The sequence below is a fragment of the Pongo pygmaeus genome, chromosome 2 (assembly GCF_028885625.2).
Source record: "Pongo pygmaeus isolate AG05252 chromosome 2, NHGRI_mPonPyg2-v2.0_pri, whole genome shotgun sequence".
Taxonomy (NCBI): domain Eukaryota; kingdom Metazoa; phylum Chordata; class Mammalia; order Primates; family Hominidae; genus Pongo; species Pongo pygmaeus.
In genome coordinates this window covers 137553689-137579422 of record NC_085930.1, presented here as the reverse complement: position 1 = coordinate 137579422, position 25734 = coordinate 137553689, and the positions used below count along the sequence as shown (strand labels likewise).

Genomic DNA, 25734 nt, shown 5'->3' with positions numbered 1-25734 from the left:
TAGGAGCATGGACCCCTCTGCATCCCATGTCTAGATAGGAGCATGGACCCCTCTGCATCCCATGTCTAGATAGGAGCATGGACCCCTCTGCATCCCATTTCTAGATAGGAGCATGGACCCCTCTGCATCCCATTTCTAGATAGGAGCATGGACCCCGGAGAGGCCATGGGCACCAGGGTCACACAGGAGTAACTGGTGAAGCTGATCTCACACCAGGTTGTCACCTGGTTTCTGACTTCCCTCAGGACTTCTGGCCCCTACACTAACCAGCCCTGGATGCTGTGACTTTCCAACTCCTGCTTCTGACGACTCCAGTTCCTTTGGGTACTCCATTGCTATCACACTTGCAAGCAGTTATTTCTCATCCCTGTTCAGATGCAGGCATGCCCCCCAACAGCCTTGCTCCTCACTTCACGTGTGCTGGGAACCGCTGCAGCTTCAAAGCTGAGTAATAGTGTCCCGGGGGACATCCAACTCACCCGCCCCCCCATCCCATCTCCACTTCAATAACCAGGCAAGGGACTGCCTCAAGGCTGCAGTTCTGGCAGGCACAAGGGTGTGGCAAGCACCGGCTGTCTAGAGGGTCCCAGCGCCCCACACTCCTCACAAAGAGTTGTATCCACCTCTGTCTTCCCTCGGCCTGGAGAGCCCTGTTTGGCAGAGGCCCTCCCAGCAATGCCAATCCTGTGTTCTTCCAAGGCATTCAGAAATCAGTTCTCTATGTCCATGGCTGGGCACGGTGGCTCACGCTGTAATCCCAGCACTTCGAGAGGCCAAGGCAGGCAGATCACTTGAGGTCAGGAGTTTGAGACCAGCCTGGCCAACATGGTGAAACCCTGTCTTTACTAAAAATACAAAAATTAGCTGGGTGTGGTGGCGGGTGCCTGTAGTCCCAGCTACTCTGGAGGCTGAGGCAGGAGAATCGCTTGAACCCAGGAGGCAGAGGTTGCAGTGAGCCAAGATCACGCCACTGCACTCCAGCCTGGGCGACAGAACAAGATGCCATCTCAAAAAAACAAAACAAAGCAAAACAAAACAAAAAAAGAATTCAGTTCTCTATGTCCAAATAGCATCTCCCTTTATATCCCAGACGCTGTGTGTACAAGAGACTAGGCTAAAAAGTCCATGTTTCCACAGTTAGAGAAATGCCCTTCAGGGTACACACTAGTGAATCTTGGAAGTAAATTAGCTCCTCCAAAGTCCCAGCAGAACATGGTTTGAGGAATTCCCCTTCCCACAGCAATTTGGTGGCCGCATGAGTCACCATTTCTCAAAGACATTCTTCAGTATTTAATGTGTAATCTTGGACCAGGGACCTAACCTCTCTGTGCCTCAGTTTCCTCATCTATATAACAGGGGCAATAACAGTATTTACTTAAAAGGCTTATTGCGCAGATTAAGTGAGCTCATGTGCATAACTCTAAGGATAGCTGGCAGAGGGAGCCACAGGGTCTGGCTCCAATAACGATGCTGCTCTGAGTATTACGGAGGCCACAAACTATGTGGCCTCATTTATATCACTTAGAGTTGTCAGTTATATGCAAATTAATGAAAGACAACTCTCCTTCCACCAAATGGCCAGGCACATGCAATGTGCTTTTCCTGCAGAAAGGGAAGAGCGGGGCCCACCCCTACCTGGGGGTGGGAAAAGAGGGGAATGAAAAGACTAAGGGGATCCTTCTAGGACCTACCAGGTCAACTCCCTCTCAGAAGAAAGCCACAGCTGAGCAACAGCCCCACGGTCAGATCGAGCAGGCAGATAAAACAATTGCTGTCTAAACAAAAGAAGCGGGGCTGCCAACCCCACACTTACTTCCAGGACTGTCCATTGTTCAACCACAATAGCATCATAGCCCTGTATGGTTTTGCTATCTTCTGTGGAAACAGCTTCAAAGATGAATACTCCATCTGTCAAGCCATGTAAGGAATCTGTGGAAAAAGAAAAAGGCGGGGGTTGGGGGGGTTTGTAAACCGTCTGTGGCAGAAGTCTTCTAAGCAGCAAACATTTCCACTGCATTCATTAATAATCCCAATCAGAACATCTTTTCAGCATGTTAATTAAAGAAGGCACACACAGCCATAGAGTCTATCTAGCCCTATCAGAATGAATGAGGCTAATTTACCTCACAGTTTTGAATAATATCCTTGATTTTATGAGCCCAAATTTCATTGTTAGCAATCACCATTTGATTTCACACGTTTACCCTCCTTTTCATGCTCCAGCGTCAGGATGCACTGGGGAGAACTTCTCCAGGGTAAAACACAGTCATTTAGAGACAGTTTTTAGAAGCAAACTATATTTAGGTGAGGGTTTTTTTTTTTTTTCTTTTTTTCTTTTTTAAAGGAAAGAGATATAACACACCAGATCTGAGCTTGTCAGATGCGTTGATTTTTGGAAGTTCACATGATGTGGGCTGCTGTCCAGACAACATCTTAGGCAGCTCTTGTCAAGAGGTGGAATGTGGGGGAGAGGGAATTTTCCCAAATAATTTACCACTGGAAATGTTTCCCTGGGCACTGCTGTAGTCAATGTACCAGGTTCTGAGCTCTGTACAATTCGACAAGTATACATGAAATGTATAGCATGATCAAGAACTATCTTAGGCAATAAGGGTAAAAAGAAATATAGAACAGGCCAGGCACGGTGGCTCACACCTGTAATCCCAGCACTTTGGAAGGCCAAGGCAGGAAGATTCGCTGAGCTCAGGAGTTCGAGACCAGCCTGGGCAAAACAGTGAAACTCTGTCTATACTAAAATACAAAAAATTAGCTGGGCATGGCAAGGTGTGGCTGTAATCCCAGCTACCTGGGAGGCTGAGGCAGGAGAATTGCTTGAACTGGGGAGGCAGAGGTTGCAGTGAGCCGAGATAGCACCACTGTACTTCAGCCTGGGCGACAGAGCAAGACTCTGTCTCAAAAAAAAAAAAAAAAAAAAGAAATACTGAACAGAGTCCTTGCCCCTATAGAATACACTAAGGGAAGCACCTTTTGCCCCTTTGTTTGGGGCATGGCTCCTAAATGTCCTAGGTTCATTTTGATAAGGGATTTGGGGGAAGAAGACTGACTTAGAAGCAAGTGGTTTGGGGCTAGGCTCTATCATGAAAGGTGACGTGACTCTTTCAAGGGCTGGGTCTCTCATCTATGGGATTATGGACAATCTCTCTTGGTTCCCAGATTTGGTGCTATAAACACTGCTCAATCATAATATTATGGACTGAATTGTGTCCTCCCAAAATTCGTATGTTGAAGCCCTAACCCGCAATGTGACTATATTTGGAGACAGAGCCTTTAGGAAGGTAATTAAGGTTAAATGAGGTCCTAGTCCTCCTTTAACTAGGGTAGGATGGGGCCTTAGTCTAATAGGACTGGTGTCCTTATCAGAAGAGGAAGAGAAACCAGAGCCCTCTCTCTCCCTCTCCTGGCGTGTGTAAAGAGGAAAAGCCACGTGAGGACACAGCAGGAAGGTGGCTGTCTGCAAGCCAGGAAGAGAGCCCTAGCCAGAAACTGAAGTTGTTGGAACCTTGACTATGAACTTCTATCCTCCAGAACTGAGAGAAAATAAGTGTCTGTTGTTTAAGCCACCCGGTGTGTGGTATTTTGTTATGACAGTCCTAGTAAACTAACATACAAACAAAGCACATTTCAATGATATGCTCTTTTAAAAGGACAATTTTTAATAGGGCAAATCCATAATAATGTGACCTTTTTTTTTTCATGGGGAGGGAAGGGAGACAAATTCAGAAAGTCCCCTGAATCACGCTGGAGTTCCTGGAACTGCCAGTATTTTCTAGAAGTCACAAGGAAAAAGACTGACAAATGTGAATATATAACAATCTTTAGCTTTGGCTCCCAAGAGACCCCATAAACAAAAGGTCATCAACATGAGAAAATTATTTGCAACAACAATAACAAAAATAAAGGCCTAGCTTAATATTTTTATATATAAAAAGTTTTATAGATAGTTAAAAATACTGAAACACCATTAGAAACAAAGGACATAAAGCAATTAATTCTCTTTATCTTTCCATGGCCAGTAAACATTGAAAAAAATTGCAGTTTCTTTTTTTTTGTTTGTTTGAGATGGGGTCTCACTCTGTCTCTTAGACTGGAGTGCCATGGCACAATCACGGCTCACTGCAGCCTCAACCTCCTGGGCTCAAGTGATCCTCCCACCACAGCCTCCCAAGTACCTGGGACCACAGGCACATGCCACCACCCCAGCTAATTTTTTATTATTTGTAGAGATGGGGTCTCACTATGTTTCTCAGGCTAGTTTCGGACTGCTGGACTCCCAAAGTGCTGGGATTACAGGCATGAGCCACTGTTCCAGGCCTCAACTTCTTTTTTATTTAGCAAGGTGACAAACTTTGAAAAGAAAATTTTCACTGCTGGTAAAGATATGGTGATATGGGAAAGTTTACAGTGCTTAAGGGAATTTTAACTGTACAATCTTTATAGAAAGCAATTTAACAATGTTGCAGGAGCTTGCCACAAAAAGTCCATCCTCTTTCACCCAGAAATCTTACCTTTCTTGTCTATCATGAGGTAATAACCTCCAATGCCATCAAATATCCATCTACAAGCATTACTTATAAAATTACTTAAAAACTTAATCTAAATGTTCAACAATCCAAATATTTAACCATAGAAAAATAGTTAAATTTGGAGATTTCTATAAAATACTAGGCTGTCCCTAAAAATATTATGGGAATTTAATGATTTGGAAAAATGCTTTAGATACAATATTATGGAGAAAAAACTAGGATATAAAACTGCCACATGAGCTCAATATGGATTTTTATGTTAAAACGGTTTAGACAAACTTTAAGGAAACACACAAAATGCTAGCAGCAGTTATAAGTGGTAGAATTACATATAATTTGAGTTTTCTTTTATATCCTTTTCTGTGAGGTTATTAACAAGTTAATACAGGTATAACACAAGTAAATGGACAACACAGATGACAAAGAATTTCCTTTTTCTCTCCTCTACAAGGCTCTTGAAGGCCTAACTAGAATCAAAGAGTTTTTTAAAACTATGGGGAGATGATTTTAGTATAATCTAAATAGAAAAACTTTCCTTAGAGGAGTCTAAAAATGGCAGATAGGGCCTCAGAAGGGTGAGTGACATGTTACTGGAGTTCAAGTGTACACTGAATAACCTTCCAGCCATTCATTATGACACCTACTGGGAATCTATTATGTGCCAAGTAGTCCTGTAGTCACCTAGAGATCTCACAAGCAGCAAGACAAAGTCCCTGCCTCCATGAAGCTTACCTTGCAGTGGAGGAGGAAGACAATAACATCATGTCAGAGGTGATACATGCTAGAAAAATACTAAGTGGGCCAAGGGGAGAGTATGAAGGTGGACACAGTGGTGGTGGCTATTTTTGAAAGAGGCATCAGGGTAGGGCTCCCCACTTCGAGTGAACTAAGCAAGCAAGGAATATGGATCTGCAGGGTTTGAGAGTTCCAGGAGGAAGGGACAGCCAGCCTGACATGCAGAGTGAACGAAGGACAGCCAAGGACCAGGTGAGCAGCAGAATCAGGAGAGAAGGTGGTTAAGACTAAATTGACTGGTGGGGAGGCCAGCCACTTAGGGCTCTGTTCATCTGACTTGCTTGGCCAATGGGATATTAGCAGTTGTAATGCAAGCAGAGACATAAAAAGCACGTGTGTGGTTGAGGTTGGCCTCTTGTGTCTTTGCCATTACATTGAGAGGGCATGCCCCAGTTAGCCAGTTGGTTCTAGGGAGATGAAGGACAAATGGAGCAGAGCTGCCCCAGTGGAGCCCAGCTGAGACCAGGTCTGCCTCAACAGAGCTGCTCTAGGCAACCCCAAAATCTGCCAGAGTAAATTGTTGCCATTGTAAGCCAATGAGTTCTGAAGTGGTTTGTTACACGGCATTATTGGAGCAATAGCTGACTGACACAATGCCCAACCTAGACCTAAAAACAAGACCACTGTACTTTGCTTAGCTTGGGTCCTTATTCCAGAATAATAGTAAGGCCTAACCGGTTCAACAAACCATGGCTGTAAGGTAATAAGCACAGAAGCCTTATCCTGATATTATCCCAACATAAGATAGTTCTCCATTTGAAGTAAGAGCCCTATGGGTAAACCAATAACACGCTCCAACTTCTTGTTTCCTATCCTGAGAGTCTGTTATCAAACAGCCTTGGCAGATGCTAAGCTTGCCTCTCTCATCTGCTTTGCTGAAATGTTCCTCCCAAGTGCTTGCTTATTCCATGGCCTCCTAAGAGACATGTTTCATAGGTTATCAGGGAAAAACAGCTGCTCTGCAGCTAAATCACATCACAAGTATTTTGGGGTCCAAGGTGAGTATGGACCATAGTCCAGCTTACTTTTTAAGTTCCGGGTAACACTCCAGGAGTCCATCTGGAGCCCCTATCACAATAGGGATGCCCTAAGAGACCCCTTTGAGTAAAGCCCTCCCAAATCCTGACCTGGGCATGCTTGAGACCAGAAGACACTCAATGATTCCATCAGGATTGTATCAACACAGCACACATTTCCTCAAGACTACTACCAAAAATAAGTTATATCAAATTTCCAAAGCCTCTACCTGCAGATCTTCTCAATGGAAAACCTCTAAGCCCTTTAAAAGTGCCTGCCATGTGCTTTCAGTACTTAAGTGCTTAATTCACCATAAATTATATGATGGTGTTTAGCCTGCCCATGGCGAGCATGGCAGAGCTGAGGTCCAGAAGAGGGAAGGGGACACTCACAGTCCATCCAGACTTTTTCTCCATCCCCTGCGCTGGGCTTCCTCTCCTTCCTCCTGAGTCACAGGCCTGGGAGCGGGGCTGTGTAGTCAGCAGGGAAAGCTACAGCTAGCTTGGGAGCATGGAGGAGGAACACACCCAGATCCTTATTCACCACCCACACCTCATCCACTGCCTGCCTCCCAGCCTCCCCACCTCAGCCTAATGCTCCAGTATTCTGAATCCAGAGCGCTGATTCACCTACTTAACCATGAGGCTGAAGTTCAGAATGGCTGTCAAAATCTGGTTATCTGTAACAGCAAAAAAGTCAATGAACCAGAGAGCAGACAGCTGGACTTTTAAAGAGTCGCTTGTTTTGACGGCCTTGTCCACTCCTTGTCTCCTCATTACTTTCATAGCTCAGCCTCACTATAATGTGCACCAAATTGGGTATAAATAGGTCTATCTTAGAGTGAAGGCTCCAATGTAAAAAGGTTAAACTGCCCTCCATCTATGGAAAACATTCCATTAGCACTGCATTTTTATTAAAGCAAAGATGCTTCCCTACTGTGCACAAAAAGCTATTTTCCTTCGTACTGTATAAATATTTGATGCTGGTCTTTTGGCAAAAGGCCACCTTAATATTCCAAGCTTATGATTTACAAGAAGGATGTGGGAAAAGGAGATTTGCCGTATTATTTCAAGAGGTAAATTCCGTGAGGCAACCACTGTTCTGCAGCCTCTGAGACATTAAGACTCTGTCTATCAAGCTAACCTTCAGGCTCAGCCCTAGGGTGCTGTGCTTTGCCAAAGTCTAGCCTGAATGTGCATGCCATGACAAGCGGTCAATGCATTTGGTCTATTTTTGCAGGGTTAAAAACAAAGTGTGTTACTGTTCTCCTTTAAACAAGCTAGACTGGACCAGATTGTCCACCTTGGAGTAGCTGGCATAACAGATCCTCTTGGCTCTCTGAGGGCGCCTTCTGTCCATCAGAGGTCGCACAGTGTTCTTGGCACCACCTTGATTCCAGGATTGGCAATTGCCAACTGCATAAGTGCAGTTGCACATGCAGTCATATGACATGTGATCCCATGGCAAATGTAATCACTGCTCAACCAATCCCAGGTAACAGTGCCATTTTGCTTCCCAATCACACTGCAGCTAATTTGCTCTATTAACCAAAGAATGAGCAAGGCTGCTGCCTTCTCTTGCTTCTTGAACACTCACTGCTGCTCTGGGCCGGCCTGCCTCCTACATTCTCAATCTGAGGCACTGAATAATCTAGAAAAGATATTACTCCTCTTCAGCTAGAAAAGGGTTAGCTTGCAAGTTGCAGCACCATTTAACTGAGCAGATAGGGAAGAAACATTCTGATTCAGTCTTAGCTGGATGTGAGGCACTCTGCCAGGTGCAGTTCAAGGCTTTTCATTGAATCCTCCCCAGAATTCTGTAAGAGCTGTCATTCCCTTTTAGTGGGTAGATAACTGAGTTAAATGATTAGTCCATGTTCATATGGAATACAAGGGCCAAACTAGATCTGAAATGTGATTTGTTTGATCCTAAAACCTACCCGTTTTCAACAATAGACATTGAGCTACCACTATGATGAAGCAGACCCTGTTTGAGGAACTGGGGGTAGGTGCTAAACAGGCTAGGTTTCTACCCTTGCAGAGCTGGTGTTTTCTGACCACTGCACCATACCCTCTCTGCCTTGGTGGTTAGGATGAGATTTCAGTCAGGTCACAATGAGATGGGCTTAGGGCTTCTGTTTGGGGCCACATCTGTGCAGATGCCATGCTGTCCTATGTGGGGCAAAATAAATAAATAAATAAAAATATGCTTGTAAATGGCTAAGTTATGTATATAGCTGTGTATTTGACACAATAGAATAGCACACAGCAATAAGAGAAAATGGTCTGCAATTAGATGTAAAAATATGGATGAATCCCACAATGACAAGTATATAAAGTTTGTATAGTTCAAAACTCATCAACAGTGTTTCAAGTAGGGACTGTGGTTACTCTGGGGGGATAGAAACAGCGTGGGGCATGCAGGGGCTTCTAGGGGTTTGATAAGTTCTATTTCTTGATCTATGTGCTGGTGACATGGGTGTGCTCACCTTGTGAAAAGCCACTGAGCTATATCCTATGATCTGCACAATTTTTTACATGTGGGCTAAACTGCAATAAAAGTTTTTTTAAAGGTGTCCTATGGACACATGAGAAAATGCATTTAATGGCATATGTGCAATTTAGCCCCTACGTTATTAAGTGGCCTCTTTGAAATAGAAGCCCTGCCTGTAACCACTAGGCCAGACATTCCTGGAGATGGGTGGTGTCCCAAGGGAGTGGCTATCAGAAACACTTGGTACTACTTCATTCTCCCTCTTTACCAGTCCCATCCTAAAACCTGCAGATTCCTGGTGAAACACTCCAGTATCAGTGTTTTCCCTCATCACCACTGGCATTATTGAGCATCATCCAGAACTATCATTAGTCACCTTCTGAATACAGCACTCTGATGTTAAGAAAGTACAAAAAGTAGGACCTGCCTGGGGGGTTGGTTGCAAGTATGTCTGTATAAAATATATACCCCACATATTTAATATATATTTTATTTAAAACATGTACATGTGTTTTACTTATGTATTTTGCAAATATATGATCATGGAGGATATGCTAGGTGTCAAAAAAAAGGTGGTATAAATACCCATACAAAGTGATACTTGATTTAGATGCGGCTGGGGCACCAGAGAAAGTCTCAAGGGAGACCTAATCTTTTAAAGAGGTGGGAGCAGAGAGACATCTGGGTGTCATGTGACCCCTACGTGATGCAGCGTGGAGAACACATCGCCTGGAATGTATTCTTGTCATAATTCTTAACTTATCAAGGCCTTAGAACTAACTTCCAGGTTACAGGAAATAGAGGCTGGAGAAATAAGATCAATGACACCATGGGCCCTGACCAGATGAAACCATCATGCAGGCCGTTCTGCAGAATAAGAGGCTAGGTTCCTTTCAAGCAGTCAGGGAAAGAAAAAAGGGCTCTTCTAGGCAAAAAGAGAAGTGAGGATACAGTCACCACAAACACTGACTGTTCCTGGAGTAGATTCTGGTTTGGATAATCAGCTGCAAAGGCCATTTCTGAAACAAAGAGATGGAGGACTGCCAGGGTAGGAAAGGGCAAGGACAGGCCAAGGGTATGAGGAATGAGGAGCAGGAGTGGGCAGGGGGGTGGAGCAGGGAAGGCAGGGCAAAGAGGGTAGTTGGAGGCAGGGGACAGGACAGAACCAGAGGAATGCTGGGCAAGGCAGGGCAAGAGAGATGGTGGCAGCGGCAGCAGCCTCAGTGGCTGGTGATGGCAGCAGCAATTCTGTAGGCCCAGAGGCCTTGTGAAAAATCAGCCTTCTCACTGGGTCTTCAGGGGTGGGCAGCCTCAGTCTTACCCCAGATTCCTGGCTCCCACCCAACTCCTCCACAACAGCCGGCTCAGCTCAGGGTCTCTCCCTCTGGTCTTTCCCATCCTCTAGAAATAGAGAACCTGGCCTTCATCTCACTGGCCGACATGTTCCTGAGTGCCTGGCTGCTCCGCTATGTGGCCCCTGGACTCATTCTTGCTTCCATCGGGTCCTGCCACCTCCCTAGAGTGACCTTGGAGTCCTCCTCTTCCCACCGGGAGAGCCGCCAAAGTCCCGCTGGGGGCCACAACTCCTGCCAGCATAGCCATGTCTTTCCTCTTCTGTCCTGCCCACGTCATGGTCCTTTTGTCGCCTACTCCCTTCTTCCTTCCTGCTGCCTTCTTGCTCTTACTAGCCAGTAACCTTGACAGTGACATAATGTCTCTGTGCCTCAGTTTCCACAGCTATAACACAGGCATAACAACAGTACCTACTTCACTGAGGTATTGTGAGGATGAAGTCAATGCTAAGTTTGAATTGCTGAGACCAGCACCCACACAAAGCAACTGCTAGGTGTCCATGTTCATCACGATGCCCCTCCTCTGTGCCCTAAGCTTGCCAGAGCCCACGGGCAGAGCCTCCCCCAGCCCAAGACACCGGGTCATTCTAAGGTTTAATGAACGACCCAGGGAGAGGAGTCCTGGATACCATGAGCAGGAGCCCAAACTTGAGGACTGTACAAGTCTTTCTATGTCCCAGGCTGGGAGGCATGCGGAGGGGAGTAATGCCTCGAGAACAGAAGCTCTGGAGTCTGCACTGGGTAATTCAGGCTGAAACATCACCTTGTTTATGGGACAAAGTTCTCATGAGCTTTATGACCCTGTGGAAAATATTTTGGAGTATAAATCTCTATTCAGGAGTCATGACTGGTGCCATTCCAGATGGCAAACAGCTTAAAGATGTGCTTCTAGCTCTGCCAGATTTATTTGTAAGGACACTAATTATCTCATTAGAAATAGGTTCCTCTTATGATTATGATTAGCTTGCCATTTTTTTTTTCTTAATTCTGGGAAAAGAACACACACGTATTTCATCCCTGGCCAACGGAAACCTTGGACTTTTCCAGAACAGAAACGCCCTAACCCAGGAAGCATTACTCCCAGTCATACTCTCCCTCCCAAAAGACATATAAAGGGTGAAATTGTGTTTAAAATCAGAGTGGGTTTCAATTCATTTTGTTCTGAGAATTTTGCAGCCCTCCCTGACATAGAGACGAACAGCTATGGTGGAGCTCTAAGATATGGGCTGCATACAGAAAGATGCCTGGGCCCTGTGGAGTACTTCACGGTTGCGCTTGCCAGGGGAAATTTCATGTTCTGTCTTCAGGGCAGGAGAATGAATTCAATGTGGTTAAAGCCAAGGGAGGCTATAACAGTATTTCAAACACTCAAGTCAAATCTGAAGAAAAAGCTGTTTAAGTTGTCTGCATTTCTGGACTCCAGGTTGAAGAGTGGGGTGACAGGGAGTAGAGGAGGCTAACTCAGCCTTGGTCACCAAATCATAAGGGTAGAGGAACAGCAAATGGGTTTGTGAACGTTCCAAGTGTTCTTTCTTGGGGGTTTTAGGGCCCCTGACATGCTCAGGCAGTGGGGTCAAAGAGAAAACCTTCCTTTTGATGCCCTAGTTTTCCTAAGAGGGGAAGAAATTCCAAGTGGCCACCTGTGTATCCACTATCTCCAGCACCTCTCTACACACCTTCAACAACTAACCATCAGTTTCCTAGGGAGGAATGTAAAACTATGCATGGCCACAGATAGCATCTATGGGCACCAAGAGGGGATGAAAGGAGCCACTGTTGCCACAACCCAAGATGGGCAATGTGGTGTCCCTGCAGGAAACAGGGAGCCAAAGCGTTCCTCCCTGGCCTCCCCTGACACTGGTAAGTCAGGCTGTAAACATCTGTCCCAAGTTGGCCTCAAGCATGTACTGCCACTGGTGTTTTATGATGCATCTCAAACCAGACCGTGACAACCCCTGGCTTTGGGGAACTTTGTAAGTACCCACAGAGGGCTTCCTTGTGTAGAGGGAGGTTACCCACCTTGCCACTAGGGCACAGAAGTAACCCTACGTTAGTTGTATTAAAGACATGTATATTCAGCCGGGCACAGTGGCTCACGCCTGTAATCCCAGCACTTTGGGAGGCCAAGGCAGGTAGATCACGAGGTCAGGGAACCGAGACAATCCTGGCTAACACAGTGAAACCCCGTCTCTACTAAAAATACAAAAAAATTAGCCTGCATGGTGGCGGGTGCCTATAGTCCCAGCTACTCGGGAGGCTAAGGCAGGAGAATGGCATGAACCCGGGAGGTGGAGCTTGCAGTGAGCCAAGATCACGCCACTGCACTCCAGCACTCCAGCCTGGGCGATAGAGCGAGACTCCGTCCAAAAAAAAAAGACGTATATTCTAGAACTGCACTGACCAAGTACACACTGACCAGTGACACTAGCCACTAGCCACATATAGTTATTTAAACTTAAATTAATGAAAGTTAAATGAATTTTAAAATTCAATTATTCAGATGCAGTATCCACATTTCAAGTGCTCAGTAGCCACAAGCAGCTGGTGGCCGCCATACTGGACAACCCAGATACAGAACAAACACCTCCATCATCATGGGCACTTCTATTGGACAGCCCTGCTCTGGATGTATTCTTAACAAGCCAATCACCTTTCTTGTGTCATTCATGCATTCAACAAATGGTTATGGACCACTACACTATACGATGCCTGCTGCTACTATGATAACATGTCAATATTAGTCAATGATACTTAGATAGAGACTTGCATCCAAAATTAAGACCTGTCTGTGCTGTATCATGTTCTAAGGCTTTGGATGATTTAAAGTACATTCATTTAGAATTCAGAATGGTCTCTATTCTCAGGATGCTTGCTGGCATTTCAAGGAATGCAAACAATGTAGAATCCAAACTCTGTTCATGACTCTGTTAATTCTTGAGAGAAAACAGCTCAACGACAACACATGGCGCTGTTGATGCCCCCTGCCAGGTTTTGCTGGGATTGACAAATTTGGTGTTATGTTTCACTTAGGAATCCTGCTGACTGGCAGTCCTCAGGATACGCACGTGCAGGCACGTTGGTCCCACTCCCCAAGTTGCCTCCCAGACTTGACACACCCCGGTGACTCAACTTGCCTTCTCGTTAACCTAAAGCCCTTTCCTTTGTTTGACACATTTTCCCACTGTGGGCAGACTTTCTGCCTTAGGAGAGCTGACATCAATAGTGCTATCCCATGCAGCAAACCACTAGAGACAGCACATTACTGGGGAGGGGGTGCTGGGTGCTGGGAGACCTGGGAACAGTGTGTGTCTCAGTGGAGCTTACAGAGACCAGGCTGTTCAATTTATTTCTCTGCTGTTAATTTCAAGGTGCTGCTACTGCTACTTCAAACTGTAATAGTGTCTACAAACAATTTGCACTTTGGAATGGCACAATCCCAGGGGGTAATTAACAAATCCAGGGAACAATCTTTTTAAAAGCCTTTAAAAGCAACAGAGACTGAGGCCACCTTCGATGAAATAGAATCACTCCACTTTCTCTGTCATTTCAGAAGATACCTGGCTGACTCGTAGAGAGGTTTCGAGAGCACAGGCCCTGGGCTTTATGGAAAGTTCCTCAAGATGTGTTAATTAGAAATAAAATGCAGCGTGGTTATCGGCTGCAGAGCTTTCTGAATGAAGCAGGCTCTGAAGAGGGACTAAGATTTCAAGAGTTAGAAGCAGAGTTCACAAAGGGCCACCCAAGGACTGTGAATTCCAAACATACCATTCACTATTCCAAGGTAGAAGACTGCGTTCACCAGCATGCCTCCTTTCCGGAAGTGGTCGCTCATGTGCTCTAACCAGTTGGCATCCAAACCGCTCACTGTCTGGCCATTCTTGGAGACACGGAGAGGAATGGTGACAGGATAGTATTGCCGGCACTTCTGATGGCTCTTCGGTTTGTTGAAAAGGGTGAAGATCTCCATTTCTGTTAGGATTTGTAAAGGGAGTGGAGAGAGAAGAGGTCAACGGATAATAAAAATCTGCTTCATCGGCTTAAGCGGAATCTCTCAGGAGCCTGGATAAATGATATGATGAATGCTGAAATCTCTGTGAGGCTGTATTTTTGCCAGATAATAAAGCCTCATTCCAAGTAGTAAGTTGAGGCTGGCTTAAAGTAACATGGACCTGAAAGGTTGGGCTTCTGATGGGGGACTTAGGTTTTTAATCTGGAATATAATGAATAGCTGTTATCTGGGATTAATGTGCACAGCTAGGTGTTTGAGAAAAGAACATAACAGATGGTTCTAGAAATTCATACAAAGATGTGTTTTAGAAATAAAAGCAGACATATTTGGGTAAGAGTGGTCTTTGAAAAAGTAAATGTACAGAGACACATAAAAACAAAAATACTGCTCTAATTCCAGGAACCTTGTACACTCCTGAACTCACTATTTATAAACTGCAATAGTGTTTCCTGGGGCTGAACCCATAATACTTAATCAAGTACATCAAAAATACATCATTGATATGTAAAAATAAATATGTTCCTGTAAATGAGAGTTCCTGCCTGGAGTGGCAGGTCGGTCCAAACAGCCACGAAGGCACAGGGGATGAGGCGCTGAGCTTTTGGTTCCTTCATTTATAGCTCAGTTCTTCAGCAATCAATAATCACTGCCACCCAGCAGCTGAGCCGCAACTGCCTGCGTGCAGCTGGGCATGGGTTAGCAGTAGCAGCCTCCAGAAGCAAATACCTGGAATTTCAATCTAAGTCTGAGAGTCTATTTTTGTGCTCCTCATTTAGTCAAGCAATCAGTTGACCCAGCTTAAAAAGTCTTGCTTGCACAGGCTAGTCAGGAATATGCTTTGGTTTCCAAAAATATCTTCTTAAATCATAAGAAAATCCCCACCCTTCTTTGAAACAAGAATTTAAAGGTCATAAACAATGGTTGACATTAGCAAGAAGGACAAAGCACATTCATGCTCCCTGCATGAGACACCTGGACCCACATTCTCTGATGCTGTTTCTCAGATTTCAGTACCTCACAATGTTTTGTGGTATCCAAGTACTAGTTGATTTTTTTAATTGACTCACTTTCCTTTATTTAAACAAACACTTTTTTTAGAAAAAGGAAACTTTGTTTCATGACTATGAAGGCAGTCCACTACCACTTGCCAAAAACAAGGGGTGATGATGAAGCACATTAACACCAAATATGTTCATCCATCTAACATCTAAAATTATCTCACATAGGTCACAAAGTCTTCTCACAGCCCCACCTGAGCGAACACCAGCAGAGATCTCTAGGGACCAACGCTGGGCCATATTACTTTGTCATCAGCAATACCTGAATGAACAGCAGCCATTTCAGGCTTTCTGTCCAATAGAACAATTAGGAAAGGAAGGTGCCCATCTTTGGAAGTGGCCACCTGTATTTTAAACACCAATTCTAGCCTGTTCATCATCCCCATCCCAAGTTGCTTTTCTCAGCCCTCCTGCTTACTCAGGAAGCCATCTCCAGCCAGGAAGTACTTTCACACCAGAAATTAGGTCTTGGTGTATAGAACTGGCAGTCACTAGACTAGTTTGTGAGTTCAAAATACAAACTTTAGAAATGGAGCGACACAGAGGAGGTTCGTAATGGAGGGAATCCGGCCATAAATTGGGGCTGGGGTAGGCAGGAGGTGAACTAGATGATTGGGTGTTTTCCAGTCCTGGGCATCAGGGGTTCAATTAAAAGCTGCAGCTACCGAGGGCAAGAGGATAAGCAAGGTTTTAGTGAGTTCTTGGGTTTATTTGGATTCCTTCGAAAGCAGACCCTGCAAGCTTTCCTGTGCAAGTAGTTTATTGGGAAGTGATCCCAGGAAACAGAGGGAAGGAGTAGGAATGGGAAACAGGGAGGAGCTGGAGATGATGCCAGTGAATGAGTGCACTGAAGAGCATGTTACCACTGGGGCAACTAGGGCTCAATCCCAACAAGGACCCTGAGACACTGTGTAAAACACACCTCAGATTCACCCACCAAAGGCAAGGAAGGCAGGACATTTATCTTCATAAATCGAAGGTCACTCCTGAATCGTTAATTCCTCAGGGCCCATTCCCGAGAATGTCTGCAGGTAGAGAGGCTAAGGAAGCTGTGGGCTTGGCCAGAGCTGTCTACAGGTGACCCCAACATGGGCCATAGCACCACTCGCTACAGCCTGCTACAGTCAAGCACAAATACAAATTAAGAAGAAGAAGAAGAAGAAAAAAATCACAGCCTCTGTGTGGGAGAAGTAGGTGGGGAATTTGGAAGTGGCCAAAGTCCAAAACTACATGGTAACACTTGATCACACAGAAGGAACTCCCACTCAATGGCAAGACAGAAACATAACTTTCCCAAACGCGTAATGAACCAGAAAAAGGGGAAGGCCAAAGGAGAAGTGAGAATGCTGGGGGTGTAGCGGAGGAAGACAGAGACCCTCAGAAAAGGTAGACGGTGCTGACAGCTTTCCCGGCTTGATCCTCCCCAGGGGGCCAGACTGAAGCCAGAGACAGAAATAAATTTCTCAGGAAAAGGAAACAGTGTTGGAACGAAGAGCCTCCAAAGCATCAGCAGCAATGAAATATTGGGAGAAACCTGATTGCAGATGCGTAACCCTTGTAACCTCTGCCCCATCATCTCCTTGGCCCCAGTCCTTTCTCTACCCACATGAAAACCAGCCAAGAGAACTGTCCAAAAGTGATGTCCTTTGATGTTTTAATATTCTGATTCTCCAACACACATCCTCACGTGAGCAAGCACCAAAGATTCCAAAAAGAAGCCCCACATTTGTTTACATTTTCTCAGCTGCTCTGTGACTCTGCCATGACCCCAGCTGGAAGATTTTTCCAGACATGGGACAGTAAGTCCCAAAGGGATAGGGAAGGCCTTGTTTTTGAGAATGTTCTGGGAGTGGCTGAAGGACTCTACTGGCAGAGCACCCAAGGAGCATTGGGACTGTCTTCTCGTCTCTCCCTTTCTCCCACCTTGTCTCATTTAGATCCCTCCTGTTACACGTGTTCACTGTATTGACCTAAGGCAACCAGAGGAGAAAGTGAGGGCAGGTTAAGGGGGCATGGGGCCCAAGGGTGGGGGTGGCTGAGTCCTGCCAGCCTGGGAGCCTGGTTCATTCAGGCCTTGCCAGGCTACTAGGGAGTGGGGAGGAAACAGGCAGCTGTCCAGCCCTGAGGTCTGGGCCTGGGCGTGGGGACTCTGGCACAGGATGGAAGGCTGCAGTTTGCCTGCAGTTGGGGCCCCAGAGAGCCCAGGTCTTGAGGGTAAGCGGGGGACTGGCTGGGCCCTGCTGTCCCAGGAGACCTCTGGTCTGGAGAGAAGAAAGAGTTTAGAACCTGGGTGAAAATCTGGGGCTCCAAGGGCTAGATGTGGGAGGAGGCAGCTGGTCCTTAGCTGCACTGGAAGGAACAAGTGGGCATCACACTTGGCTGGGCAGTCCAAGCTGGGTGGGGACTACAGGCTGCTGAGGTCATGGGCAGAAGGGACTAAGCAGAAAGGTTTGCATTGGGAAGGGAGGCAGTGGGCAGCGTGGTGGCGAGGCAGGGCAGGAGGGTAGAAGGGCCCCAGGCTGCTCCATCCAGATGCCTAAATCTGGGCAAGGCTGCTCAAGCTTCGCTAAGGCCTGGGTACTAATAGCAGGTACTAATAGTGAGGCCTGCTTGCCAGGGCAGCAGGAAAGGCAAAGTGCAGGGACCGCTGCTGCATGCACAACAATCCACGGGAATCCACCTGTAAGGATGACAGCAGCCACAGGCATGTGTCCCATATTTACAAGGGCCTTTCATCTTCACCATCTCATGTGACTCTCCCAACCTTGATGAGAGGGGGTGGCACTGGTTCTGTGCCCAGAAGTGCTAAGTGGATCCCCCAGAAATCACAAGCCAGTAAGTGGCACAGCCAAGAGTCTTTCAAACCCCAAACCCTGGGCTCTTTCCCAAATCTAACAAGAGGCTAATTTCATCAGGACACAGAAGGCAGGGGCTGACGACCGCGGGTGGGAGCTCAATAGCTGTTTGTTAATGGACTGAGTAAAAGGCCAGAAAGATGGCGGCAGGTGGCAGATCTGGGAGGGGGCCGCATCATGGGGTCCAACTATCCCGAGGGAGTTGGGAGGGAAGGAGCCCTCACATCAGGAAAGCCCAACCCCCAGGTTTTGGCCATTCACAATGAGCTGGCAGCCAGGGACGGCTACTGAATAAAATCCTCTCAGCCAGAAACATGATTGGCATCACAGGCTTGGGTTTCTGGCTGACATTTCTAAGCATTTTAAGTGAGAAGGTGCAGGGTAGGAAGGGCAGTGCTTGGAAGACTTATTATTTTGGTGACGGTGAGAATGATTAGAATTTTCGTGAACCTGTCTAGCCTCCTGGTTTCTCTGATGGAAGTTGTGGCAACGGAGATGCTGAGGCTGTCCCTGCACAGGCTCAGGTGATCACGGCACAGCATGGACCTCCAACCAAAAGGAAATTCCCCCAAACCAGGAAATAAGTCAGCAAGCAGGAAGAGGAACCCACGGTGGGCCTCCCCGAGAACCTGCAGGGGCAAGGAGGCATGACGGCTGCACCGAGCCCACAGAGATGGGGAGGGACGACCTGCCCCTGCTTCCACATGGAGAATCCACTGGAAAGTCCTGTCTGAGCAGGCATTGCCTAGATTCCTCTCCCCAAGGCCTCCTATAAAGGAAATAAATTAACTGAGGAGAAGGAGGGAAGAGGAGGGAGACTCCCTCTGGGTTTTTTTTAATTGTCTTGCTGTGATTGCCTATTTAAGCCCACCTGGCAGAAGAGGAGTAAAAACACTTCACCCTCCTTAGGGGGCCCTGAGAGAAGGCAAGCTGGGAGCTGAGCAGGCAGTGGGGAGGGGTGCCTGGAGGGGGGGCCTGTGTGTGTCTTTTGGGGAGTGACGGTGAGTGGACTTCCTAGGAGAAAGATTAGGAGAGAGGCCGGGGGTCAGGTGAGGGTCACAACCAATGAGGACAGGGTCCCTGGACATTCAGCCTTCAGGGAGGCCAAATACTCAAGCTGTGATAAAGAAATTTAACTGTATGGGGGTATAAAAGGTGACGCTCCCTATTTGTAAAATGGCCTAGTAATAGCATCTTCTGCCATAAAGCTGTTGTGAGGAGTAACTGAGATGACACAAGAAAGACACAGAATAGGGCACTTGGAGGGTGACTGCCATCGTGACCACTGAAAGGCTTATATGTGAAATGATCCCTGTATGAAAAACCCAAAAGCTCATCTATTCCACCAAAGGAGGAAAAAGGGATAACAGTGAGCTGCCTAAATCTCAGAGATTCGCAGCCTGAGCAGAGAGATAAAGGGACTGCTTTATGTGTAGAGACAGGCAGTGTTTACCTGCCTAGGGAGACTGGGCTAGAAGGAGGCTTTAATCCCTCCTCCTGTCCTACCCCTGCAGAGCTGAAATTCTCATCCACTGGTAGGCTGACCACCTCCAGAAACACACGCATTCACCCATTCCTCCCTAGCAAGGTCTGTTTCTCCAGGAGAGAACAGGGACTTGGGTGATGGGATAGGGGCCAAGATGCTTTGGGTGTCGATTTTTCTGTGTTCAGCCATCAGGGGAGATTCTGGGTGAGGGAGGTGAGTGGCCACGGGGTAGCAAGAAGGTCCTGGACACCTGCGGAGGTTTCTAGGACAAGTTTCCCCAGTGAATAATCCTCTCACAGGAGGCAGAAAGTCTGGAAGGAGTATCAGAGGAAGGTGGGCTCTGGAACACAGGAAGGATCTGAAAACTACTGAGGAAACCTCAATAGTAACTGCCTCCTTTCTCAAAGCCAGGATTCCATGAGAGGTGAGGTCGAGCGTCAGGACTGAGGCTGTACCCCAATAATAGCAGCTCATACTCATGAGTCAAACAGTGCCGAGTGCTTTAAATGTACATCTTTAACCTTTCCATGAGAAACTATCGTTCTATCCCTGTTTGACAGGGTGAGAAACTGAGGCACAGAAGGCAGGCCAGAATGTAAACAGACTCTAGATTCTTGAGCACCATGCTCCTCACCTCTCCGTCACTCCTGCCGTTTCTCCTGGGGGCCTCTGCCTGGCCTGACCCTCGCCCTCCCACAGTCCTGGACTGTACAGAAGGACTCCAATGAGGTCCATCTTCCTGCCCAGGATTCAGAGCACACACATCCAGCCCAACCTCCATGAGAAGATGGAGGTTTCTGGACTAAGACCTGGGCGTTCATGACAAGGACACACTGGGCTTAAATGCATGCTCAGCTACTTCATGAGGGCAGCAGGCATGTGCCTCAAACAGTGAAAAATCACACAGATGAAGGGCTCTACTTCAGTGCATATTAAGAAGTCTCAATGCCTTGATTAAACAATAGTCTTACTACATCACAGAACTGAGGCAGCTCCAATAGCTCCCTCTAAATCAACTTTGCAAATAAGCCCCTGGAATTAACCATCCCATAATTTTCTTCTCAAGAAGTTCTGATGTAACAAAAGAAACGGTTTCTCCTTGTTTTCCCTTCTTGAAGCACCACCTGTTATCACTTGTAAGAGGCTAATTTCAAGAATTAGTAAATAAATGATAATAACAATATTAACCAGGGAGATCATCCAGAAAGGCCTAAACAGAAAGCCCTCCTAAGCCCTGGGGGTCTTCTGTTAGTTTTCAGACTTGTTCGTACTTATATGGCTCATGTAAGTACCTTGCTCTCAGGAAATGACTGGATGCTAGATTTCCTGGAGAAAGGGGGAAATATGGATGGTCGATTTCCTGAAGAAAGTAGAGAAAAAGGAAATACAGAGAAATGGAGGGAAACTTTGCTCCCTGTAAATCTTGTTAAGGGCCTCGGTAAATCTTGTTAGTCTATCACACAGGAAAGACCAAGCAGAGAGGTGTGAAGGGATGGTGGGTAAGTCCACCTGGGTTCATATGCCCGAACTGCCTATTTCCAGACTGGGCAACAAATTTCCTCTCTCAACCCCAGTTTGCTCAGCTGTAAAATGTCTTGCTTTAGGCAGGTATTTTAACAGGTGGTATGTAGGTTTTCATTGGTGCCTGGCAGGCTGACACTTCCTGTGTGAAAGCTGGATAATTCAAGGGCAATTTCGAGAGCACAGGAGATAAAAGAACTCACAGTCTAGAATCCACTTCAAACGTGACATTTTGGAGCAAACTGCAAGTCTATTTCACGTGGTTCTGTACTCCCCAGAAGTCATAACTTCAGTAAGTAAACAATCAGGTGGCACAGATAACTGCTTGATAAAGTTTCTCCTGTTTGATGGACTGCTGTCTCTACACTCTAAATTCCATTCCTTTTTCTCTGAGGTACCATGGGGATTAATGAAAAGCTGTTAGCTGCTCTTTAAGCGGGTCAAAACTCCCATTGCTGACATACTTACTCCCTGAGAGTGGCTCCTCATGCACCTCCAAGGGGTCGCTCTCCGGTCCATCCAGTGTCTTGCTCACTCCCTGTGGTGAAAGTTCTCCACCATCTTCCTCTCCGGAGGGTGAGCTGGGCTGCTTGGCGATGGGCACCTCCCCTCTGGGGCCTGAGCCAGGCTCTGGGCTTTGGTTTCTCCCACCCGGTTTCTCATTCTCCAGTGACGCGTGATCCCCACGTGCGTTTTTTGCATCTCTGGCATCCTCGGTGCTATTGGCAGTAGACACTGGAGCACTGCTGCCTGCCGAGTTCACAGAGGAATGGTACTGAGGTATAACACCAACGAATTTCAGGCCCTGGCTTGCAGCCTCCTGGATCTGTGAGGCAAACAAAAGGAAGGGAACCAAGTGAATGGAATGGTCTATCAAAGGGACATGTGCAGCGTGCAAAGCGCCTCCCCGAGGCCTGCGAGGCTATTTCAGGTGCACGGGAAGAATTCCAAGCTGGCGGGAGCCCCATGTCCTCAGGGGCACCTGCCCCCATACCCTAGTCTGAAGAAGACAGTTTTTTTTGTTTGTTTTAACTGTATTGTCTGATGGAAAAATAAAGCATTTGGCTCTGAAGAGTTGAAATCACCACTTTGAAACACTGCGTTAGTCCTTATTAACATTTTTTAAAGAGGCTGGAAAAAGCTCTAAACAAAGAGTTTGAAGGAGGAAGTTTGTTTTGTTAAGAGTTTGGTTTTTTTGGTCACTTTTTTTCGGATGAATCACTGACTTCCTGCCCATCAGGCTACTGTATAACTACAGCTTGTCTATATAACCATATACAAACAACAGATGGCATTTTATGGCCCAAAGAGCTTCCTTTTTGGACAATAGTTTTGGCAGAGAAGGGCAGAGGTGGGAAAATCACCCCTGTGCCAAGGCTGTGGGCACATCCTCCCCGAGATGTATCATCGGACGGACACCTTGCTCCCTGCTGCTCTCAGGCTTAGGGAAGGTCAAAGGAGCCCACAGATCATGCCCAGCCCACAGCCACAGACTGACTCTTGGCTCTCCAAGTCCTGGTCCACACCATCCAGCAGCGAGGTGATGATTCCTTCTCACTCCCTGTACCAACGGGATGGGGGATGAACACCCACCTGGAGTACCAAGGTACTTGAACTCTCCCTCTCCCTAAACAATAGCCCAAGGCAATTGGGTTGAATGTAAGTCATAAGTTTGAAAGAAAAATTGAAAATAATAACCTAATAAAATAAAGCAAGAGCCGGCCAAAGCCAGAAGGTAGGCTTTAGGGGACTTTCCAGGCAAGGATGCTTAAGTCATTTTACAAATAAATAAGGCGGTGCAGACCTCCGAGCTGTCTAAGTCTTAGTCACCAAGCCCTAAGCAGATGACCTCAGAAAATCTTGAGGCCTCTGCAATGATAATCTACCCTCGTTTGAGAGTCAGTTTCGCCAGCATAGAGGTATTCTCTCTAAAGTAGAAGCTGACCTGACAGCTCTCCTCAGAAGAACCACCCTGACATTAAATGGAAAGTCATTTTTGTTCCACACTGCACAACCTGGAAAACTGCAGTTGCAAATGTGCAGTCCGGCCTTTAAATCCTAGCCTGTGCTAGACATAGAATAAGAATAGTAGTAATTACTGTCTATTGTAGACCTACTATGTCTAGGCATTGAGCTAGGCATTTTACATAAATTACAACAAAACGTTTCATCCTTCAGTGACGCTGCATGGTATCATTGTCTCCATTTCAGATGAGGACACTGGAGCCCAGAGACATTAAAGTCATAAAACAAGCAGTGAGTAGCCAGAGTGCAAAACCAGGTCTGGCCTGGGCCAAAGTTCATTCTTTTAATCACAAGACTCAGTGGACACATGTCAAAGCATCAACTACATACATGTCTATGGGCATGTATGTGTCCCCTCATATGCCCAGAGTTGGCTCAATCCACTCTTCAAAAGTGAAAAAAACAAAACACAAAAAAATCTGAAAATTGTTTCCCTCATTAATCTATGATATCCACCTATTTTAAAAATTATTCTATAAAGCTCCTAAAAGAAGGCACAGCAACACAAATTTTAAAAGAAAATAGCAGGGAAATAATTATACCAAAGAACTTTGGAGGCTGAGGAAAGCCACTGCATGCAAAGCATACTTCTGAGCTTTCTGGCAACATATGCCAAAAAAGAAAGGCAATGGGTTTTACAGCCCTCAAATGAAATGAGGAGACACCTGCACTAGCTTCTGCTACTACTCTCTTACTGCAGAGGAAACAGCTATGACTTCTGAAGCATTTTAATAACTGCTTCCATGGAGGGCTCAACCATAGGCCAGTCTCAACTAGAGTCATGGAAATAGCATGAAGTTTAAAGGCTTTTGGAAAGGCCTGATGTGGAGCCCCAGATATGTGACTCACCATCTTGAGGAACCAGAGTAGATTATATAAACTTTCTGTGCCTCAGTTTTCTCATGTATAAAATGAGTGAAAACACACTTATTTTGCAGTTGCACTGAAACTTAGTTTAGACATTACATATGGCAAGTGCGCCAAAGGATGGGACACAAAGACAGTATCTCTAACCTCTCTCCTTATCAGTCCTGGGCTTCTGCGGCCCTGCAAAGACTGCTGTCATCTAGAGTGAAGAGGCGAGAACTCCAGACACAGGGCATTATCCTAGCCCTCCCCCCTTCCTCACTGGGACTGGAGGAATTGGAGAGGCTTGGACACAGACATCTGCTCTTCTCCCACAACAAACCGGACAACCATATTCCTTTGCCATCTTGTACTGCAAATTTATCCTCTAGGCCAGGGGTTCTCAAAGTGTGGGCCCCAGACCAGAGCATCAGCATCCCCTGGGAACCTGTTGGAAATGCAAATTCTCAGGCCCCACCATAGACCTACTGAGTCAGAAACTCTGAGGGTGGGATCCAGTAATCTGTCTTAACAAGTCCTCCAAGTGATTCCAATGCAGCCTGATGTTTGAGAATCACTGCTCTAGAATGAACATTTCATGAGGGCTGGGGTATTTTGCACTGCTGCATCCCCAGTAATAGAATGATGTCTGACATATAGCAGGTCCTCAATAAATATCTGTTGAATAAATGAATATATTAAATAATGGATGAATATGTATGCCTTCTCTCCCAAAATGAGCTCCTTGAAGGTAGGGATGGAGACATTAATTTTTCAGCTGTAGAATTCAACAAATAGTTAATAAGCCCCTACACTGGTCCAGACCAACACAGTGCTTAGGTACCAGGAATGTAAAATAGGATCCCCAACTCTCAAGAAGATTTGGCGAATTATTGCAAACAGAGTTTAAAAATAATTACACTATCATGGAACAATTAATGCTTATAATGACATATAAAAAGTCACGATTCTAAACTTCATAGACTTTATTATGACAACTATGTAATACACATACATAAACTACACATAAAAACAGTCACCAAAATGAAAACAGCACTGTATTTGGGGAGTGGGGCTATAAGTGATTTTTTTCTATTACTGTGTAATTTTCAAAATTTACTTAAGGGGCATGGATGTTACTTTTAGAATTGAAAAAGTAAATATTGTAAAAATTCCTCATAGAGAATAATATAGTAATGGATGTGAAGGCATAGACATGACAGTGACAATGGTGATTATTTCTGCCTGAAGGGGAGGTTGAGAAAAGTTTCTCAGAGTAGATCAGGGATGTAACAAATGACGTGGTGTAACACAAAAGGAAAAGTAAGAAATGTGGCAGAACTGGAGCATGTATACCTCACCTTAAAGTATTCAAATCCATTTTTTTTTCCCCAAAATGTCATGCTAGACAAAACCTATTTGGGACCTACTCTGCAGAAGGCTTTGAAGGATGAATAAGAGTTCACCAGATATGTAAAGGAAAAGGAGAGGGCAATCCATGTAAAGGCAAGGAAGGATCATGATGGGCAAAAGCGTGACAGTATGCAACAGCCTGGTGTGTTGAGGAAATTTCTAGAAATATTTCTGGAACATGACATGAGAAACCAAGAGGAGCCCAGAAATGAGGCTTGACAAGACATGACAAGGACCGGATCACATATGGCCTTGGATCCATGCCCGCAAAGGCTCTGAGTTCACCCTGCAGGCCAGCATATCTGACTCTCCCACCACAG

At 45.9% G+C, this 25734-nt stretch overlaps 1 protein-coding gene across 3 annotated transcripts in view; it reads right to left on the bottom strand.

The window, feature by feature from the left end:
* The window catches only part of RFTN1 (raftlin, lipid raft linker 1), a 202431-nt gene that overhangs the window by 40532 nt on the left and 136165 nt on the right, over positions 1 to 25734 (bottom strand). For all 3 annotated transcript variants that reach the window (XM_054483169.2, XM_054483168.2, XM_054483167.2), the window contains exons 5-7: positions 21599 to 21956; positions 13967 to 14170; positions 1814 to 1929 (exon numbers count right to left, since the gene is read on the bottom strand). In XM_054483169.2, the coding sequence (XP_054339144.1) occupies positions 1814 to 1929; positions 13967 to 14170; positions 21599 to 21956 (678 nt within the window). The remainder of the gene's footprint in view (positions 1 to 1813; positions 1930 to 13966; positions 14171 to 21598; positions 21957 to 25734) is intronic.